Source organism: Ambystoma mexicanum, chromosome 1p (genome assembly GCF_040938575.1).
Source record: "Ambystoma mexicanum isolate Mex_15411 chromosome 1p, UKY_AmexF1_1, whole genome shotgun sequence".
In the NCBI taxonomy this organism is placed as follows: Eukaryota; Metazoa; Chordata; class Amphibia; order Caudata; family Ambystomatidae; genus Ambystoma; species Ambystoma mexicanum.
The window spans coordinates 144,615,450-144,622,439 of NC_090921.1; the positions used below are offsets into that span (position 1 = coordinate 144,615,450).

The following is a 6,990-nucleotide window of genomic DNA, read 5'->3' on the forward strand; positions in this document are numbered from 1 at the left end:
AAGCAATATGCCCTGAGCCGCGGGCCATTACCGAGTCAAGTAATGCCACAGGGCCCATAGGCCAGAGCAAAGGAGGATGGGTCCCGCAGGAGAAGGAACATCTGCAAGATGAGGCAGAAAGTCTCTGGGATGAATCTGCAACGGGTTCTCGAGAGTCACAAAACCTGCTGTATTGTCTTCCCGAATGACGATCAGGCAAAATATCAAGCCATTCTGGGAGCAGGCAAAATAGTTTCAAGTTAATAAGTTCGCCAACGTATGCTGCAAACGAAGCGTACGTTGCAGCATTTCGTTTGCAGCATACGTTGGCGAATGCTGTGGCATTAGCCATGAAATCCCATCAGTGGTCAAAGTGGGCAGGAACGGTTGGGAGCGGTGCTCCTCTACTTTTTTTAATTAAGTTATACTGTTGCTATACTTTTATTTTTAAAATAAATCCTTCCGGAATGGTTTTGTTTTAAAGTAAGTGTAGGAAGAAGTTGAAATCTTGCACTGCACTGAACATTCACTTAAACAGCAGGCACATCTTACTAAGGTTTTGTATTGCACGTCGGAGGGGGTTTGGTGATGAGGTTTGTTGTCAGTGAGCACATGCCAACAGGGAACATAGTTCCACTACTTCTTTTCGTACACTTTGACCACTGAATCCCACGAATTCAACTTTTGAACTATCTGCCACACGGCCATTAAGACTCAACCTCCCATCTTAAATCCAAGCTCATTATTACTTTACTTGCCTTGAGAAGGAACCTCTGGGTTCGAAACACGTGTTGGCTGACCAGGCTTTAGACCATGTGTCTACCTTATGAATATTAAAAAACACAACCTCGTACACTGCATCCAGTTTGTAAATCTTTGTAGTCACAAGATTCTATGAAAACCAGTTGCAGCAAGGTAACCAGGAATTCCCACTATTTCACAACAATTATTGCACTCAGACTGAAGATAACCACCACTACAGCATATCATATATAAGAATTACCAACTCCACTATACTCCTTGCGAGGTTCGATCGTTCACAATTGAACAAATGGAGCCATTTATGAAAATGTTTTCTGACGAGGCTTGTGCACAAGTCAAAGCTATTATGCAAGAAGGGCAGATATCGTCCAACACCAAGATTAAGACAAGTTTGGACACAGCTGAAACAGCTGTCCACTCATGGCTTGGTCGTTGAAAGGTATTCTATGGTTGCGAGTAGCAAGGTTTAGACCTGAGACACATATCCAGATTATCGACATGCCATTTGATTAGAATACCTGTTTCAAAACTAGCTACTTGAGCCGTTGAAAAGAATATAGAAAAGAAACAGAGACAGCTAAATATTCAGGAGTCTTAACCACAAGACCATTCAACAGAAGGGTGGGTACGTCTTTCTTCAAGGAAAGGATAAAGAATACACCATCACCAGGTTACCAGCAGCCCGTTTAGGACAAAGGTCTGTCATTGTAGCAGTACCTTGAAGAACAAAGGACTGCAACATTTCTCTCCAGATATTTTGGACTGCAACTCCTATCAGTCCTAGCCAGCATAGTCAATGGTGAGGGTTCATGAGAGTCATAGTCCAAAACATCTGAAAGGCCACCGGTTGCAGACCCCAGTGCTAGAACCATATGACGGTTCAACACAAAGATCTCATGAAAAAAGCGGAGGTCGCAGAGTATCTTCCATGGAGGACCCCCCAACCCAAAAGCAGTGATGTGCCATGCTAATTCCCTCCCAGTGATCTCCAGTACTATGCCAGTGTACCCAACATTTGCATGGCGATTGTGCACACAAAAGTCCATGCTGGTGCATCGATATATGCCAGTATTCCCATATATTAACATACTCATGCTTGCTTTGCTCATAATGCCAGTAACGATACTATAACAAATCATGATCATGCCGGTTCCGCCAATATATGCCAGTATTCCAATGTATTCTATTGACTTTGCCTTTAAGACAGTATAAAAAAGGCCATGCCTCGGCAAGAAAATATGTCCTTGCTGGCTGCACAAATGCACCCCCATATAAGAAAACTCATCCCATTGTATTTTCCCCTAACATCAATAACAATAGTGCCAAGCCACAGTAAGAAAACATTGCCTTGTGGGCTGCACAAATGGCCTTCATGTAAGAACACTCATAATGTTGCCTTTGACACCAGTAAAAAAGAATGCGAGGCCACGGTAAGGAAACATGCCCTCCCCTCCAACATGTCATAACACTCATAATGTAGGCCTTATCCTTAATGAGTACAAAATTCCATGCCACAGTATGAAAAGGTCCAGGCTGCCAGCCCCATTGTAAAAACCTCCACCCACCCTAGCCCCTTCTTCGCATAATAACACTCATAGTGGCTTTGCCTTGGCCAAAAATGCCAGTAAAACATGTTAATGCTTCATTGCCCCCTGGCACCCACCCTGGCATCTACACGCAGACACGCACACACATTCATGCACATGTATTCACTGGCAAGCACCCATACAGCTTCTCTCTCATCCACGCTCAGACCCAGAACACGCACACTGCATTCTCACTCACACACGCCCTCGCACCCATGCATACCCTTCACACTGCAGTCATTCATGCACGCGCATTACAGACGCTCCCTCACATACACACGGGCACTTACACAGACACCCCTTTGCATGCATGCACGCACACATTTATACATACACACAATCCTCTTAAACACGCATACACACTCAGACCTTTTTTTCCTTACCTGTTTCGCTCCAGACTCAAAAAGATGCCCCCACATTAGCTGCCCTGCAGACCACCATCTTGCGTGCTCCAACCAGACAGGAACCAGGGACGAGGGAGCGCTTGCTTATTCTGACATGTGATGAGGAGATAAAGAGCAACCCCTGCTTGCTCTTAAATCCTCTCTATTTTTTGGAATGGGCTTTAAAATAAACCTTATGCTGTTTGCACATATTCTTAGGGGAAAAGTAATATTTATATTCATAGTAAATCAACAAAGGTATTGGGTGTTTTATCTCACCATATTACACAGTATTTAACAGCGATCAGACCTCATATCCCCCATTTTTGTTTTCTTGTTTTGCTAGGGACCAACCCCCCCCAAATAAACGTCTGTATACCGCCTGGCATTCAGCCTATACAACTAAATTCACATTTTGAATAACATCTCGACGCAGGGCTGATATATACACCGCTGATTAGAAACCCAGCTCACATATTTCCAAATGCGTACAGGCACACCATTTATTCATTCAAGCACGTATCGACAAATTCCTGCCTTCATAGATGTGAAGATTATAAATGGCAAGTGCTGGGTGACCTCTGACATTGACATCTGTAAATGGCCACTCAGCTTTGGGTGGGCCTTGCCTTCTCATGCCCTACCCTGTGGGCACCTCTTCTCACGACAGCGGACACTAGCTATGCTCTACGATGGCAGTGGTGATATGTTCTATACCAGGCAGAAAAGGTGTCCGGTCATTTGGTCGAATCAAAATGGTCGAAAAAAAGGTCGAATTTATTTATTTATATTTTTTTTTTAGTTTTGGTTGCTTAAAAAACATTTTTTAATAAAGAAAAAGGAGGTTTCGGGGGAACCCCCCATAAAATAAAAATAAATAATAAAAAAAAAATCGACCTTTTTTTTTTCGAACATTTTACATCGATCAAATGGTCATTCGACCATGATGCAAGTCATATTATAGTGCTGTGGTCTTCCATACGAGAAAGATAGTTATATCAAGTCGACCAAATGACTGGTAACCGGCAGAAAACCCTAGTCCTTGAAAAACCCTAGGGTGGCAGCAAGGACATGATCTCATAATGCTACTATTACTCCATACAAAGGACACTAGTCCCATAATACTCCAGGATGGCAGCAGTGGTGACATGTCCTGTAATATTCAAGACAGACATCATTGTCCTTTAATACAGTGAATAGCAGCAGTGACATTTTTTAATACTGCTCAAGACAGAAGTCACTAATCCTGTTAAACTCCAGTGCATCAGCAGGGACATGGTTTTATAATGCACCATAAAAACCGCACTAGTCCTGCAATATTCTGGGTTGGCAGCAGGGGCATGCCCTATAAAACTCCTTGCAGAGGGCTCTAATCTTGCAATACTTCAGAGGGGTAGCAGTGACAGACAAGTTCTTATAATGCTGCATTCAGACACCATTAAACCTCTAATATACCAGGATGACAGCAATGACATGGTATTATAGTTGATAAAGAGGACAGCAGTAAATGACCAGCAAGTCTTGTAATGCTCCAAGAGCGTGGCAGCGCTGTGTTAACAGTGGTGCATTACTACGTATTAGTACCCGGCAAGGGACAATGAACTTGTAACAAGCAAGCTCATTTGTCCTCGCCGGGCAGTTACCCAACAAAGCCTTTCTCTGGCCGGTCGCAGCCACAACCTGGCTGCCATAAAAAGGGAGAAGAGGCTATGTGTAGTCCCTTCAACCTGTTCTCTGGCGGCTATCTTTATTGTTTACATTTTTTTTTCCATGACCGCCATGGAATGGCAGAAGAGACTATGGGGGTCATTACGAGTTTAGAGGTAGCCATGGTGCTATTAGCGCCATGGCTGCCTCCAAACTTGTGTCTGGGTCCGGGTTCCTTGAATGGGGACTTACCAGGTCATTCCAACCTTGGAGGACCCGGTAAGTCCCCATTCAAAATACCCATCCCCATTGCCATTCGAGCGCCCATAGGGCCCGTTATAATGGGCCCATTATAACGGGTCCATTATTAGCTCCCTGGTCCCTTAGCGGCTCCTGCTAAGGACGGCTGGTTTTACCAGCCGGTCTTAGTGGGACCCGCTAAGGGAACTCGTAATGCGGCGGTAAGGGGTTAACGGGACCGGCATCCTTACCGGCGCCATTAACCCCTTACCGCCAGCCTCGTAATGAGGCCCTCTGTATAGTCCCTTCTCCCCGTTCTGTGGCGGTCCTATTTTTTAATATTATTTTTTCAGTTGCAAAAGACACTATTAGTACACCAGTCTTACAGGCCTCGCTTCACCAGGGCCTGTAACTATGGGCCCAGGGCATTGCCTGAAGCAGTAATGACCACCAGCTTGGGTCTTATTGAACAAAGTGATGGATTACCAGCCCCCAGACATGTGACTTCTTTAGTTCCAGCCATTCTTGCTTTTTAGATCCAAAGAGCCATTTCACATTTGGCTTATTAGCTTACCTCACTCCATGTTTCTTTTGCAGATCTGTTGAAGCTGTACCCTGCAGAGGCTATGGTTTTCTTTCAAGGTTGCCTGCAGGATTTGCTGGTACAAGGCCATACGCTGGACATGGACACTGCCGTTTTCAAATGCAACAGCATCTGGGCACATAGCTGCCCCAGCACTGACCTCTTCAGCCAACTACTCGCACTGGATGCGAAAGAGTAATACATGCGAGTCTGCCTGATTCCTTCCTGACACAGAGTACTTGCTGTCAACCGACTCCACCAATGGAAACGTTCTCCCTGAATCTACAAGAGCGGCCCTTATTGGCGAGCCAGGCAGCCCAAATCTACGTGAACCCGCAGAAGACCTTCTGTCCACCTCACCCAAATCTTCAAAAGTCATTTGAGTCTTCCAGATAGTCTGCCTAATTGGTTGGTGACACATTCCTTAGTCTCCCTGGATTCCCAAGAGCTTTGATTATTGGCTAGCCTGACAGTCCATCCCCTTTGAACACACAATTGGCCCTCAAGAGACTCCCTGACTGGATATCAGTCTCCTGGAACAAGAAAGACTAGTCCCTGGTGGATATATATGATTTTCTACTTAATTTTCAATTTAATTTTCAACTTAATTTTCAAGTGTCCGAATGAATCCAAAAGACGCTATGGACTGGGTGTCAACATATACGAAGTGATTTATTTTGCTCATGTATTACATTCTTTGAAAAGACAGACATATTCATAAATTCATTTGCATCTGATTTTAAACAAATTATTTTTTTCAACAGTTTGCTAGGGCAATAGATCCATTAGCATCATGGTGTGCAAAGAAGAAGGGAAAACCCCAGTATCCCCCAGTTTTAGAGAGGGGAGACGGGGCGATTGTGCAGCAAGGTGTTGAGTGCAATGGCTATCATTCGCGCAATTCCTATTGGAAGGGGAAAGTTCCTGTTTCCCATCCACTCCTGCCTGATACAGATCTCTTTAGTTGATTATATGTAAAGTTTCTTAGACAAATCACAAAGACCCTTTCTTACTGCCCAGGGAAGGAGGGAAGTGGAAGAGCATTGTTGTCTGTGTCTTCATGGCCATGGCTTCAACATGCCCAGGCTCACCATTAGATGAGTAATTTCCAGACATACCGCTGGCGTGTCAAACACCTCCTCTAGCTCTCTCTCCTTTAAGCGGCATACCTCAGAGAATGCAGTCAAGCTCCAGGATAAATTTGGTCCAATTATCCACGTAAGTCCTCCACCTTTTCCTTCCCATGCCTTCCTGAGCATTTTATCTATCCCTCACCTTCATCCCAACTATCTACATAACTTTGCTCCTCCTTACCCCCACTGAATGTTCCATCATATCCTCCTTTGCCTCTCTGAAAGGTCAAGCGCTTCACCTCCATAACCCATGGCAGGACGCACTATACAAATGCAAGACAACATAACCTCACTTGGTTGCAGAATGCCTAGTGTAAAATGTGTTTAGATTTGGTTGCAGTGCATCTTCTGGAGTGATTGTTCCCTCTGGGACTTCAAGATGTTGTCAGTAACTGAGTTCTGCTGCAGTGGAGGATACTGGCATCGGGGGTGGGGGTCTGTCAGTGCTACCACTCAGCTTTTCAATTGGGCAAACAGAGTTACCCAGTCAGTAATATATCTCTGGGTAAACCTGATCCTCTCATCACCAGGTGACAGAGGATAAAGCATCCATACTAAAGTCAAGCTACCTCTATATCTGCTTAGCGATTCTCTTAGCAGCTAGTAAATGAAGCAACACTGTAAGCCACAAATGACCAGGGAAGCAACACATGCTGCTCATGCTAGAAGAACAAGTT

The 6,990-nt window shown here is 44.6% G+C and overlaps 1 protein-coding gene across 1 annotated transcript in view; it reads left to right on the plus strand.

Moving 5' to 3' along the window:
* SHBG (sex hormone binding globulin) overlaps nt 1-5,917 on the plus strand; it is a 78,710-nt gene extending 72,793 nt beyond the window's left edge. Inside the window, exon 8 of the mRNA XM_069645291.1 lies at nt 5,195-5,917. Within this exon, the coding sequence (XP_069501392.1) occupies nt 5,195-5,379 (185 nt within the window). The 3' untranslated portion in view covers nt 5,380-5,917. The remainder of the gene's footprint in view (nt 1-5,194) is intronic.
* Nucleotides 5,918-6,990: the final 1,073 nt, after the last annotated feature.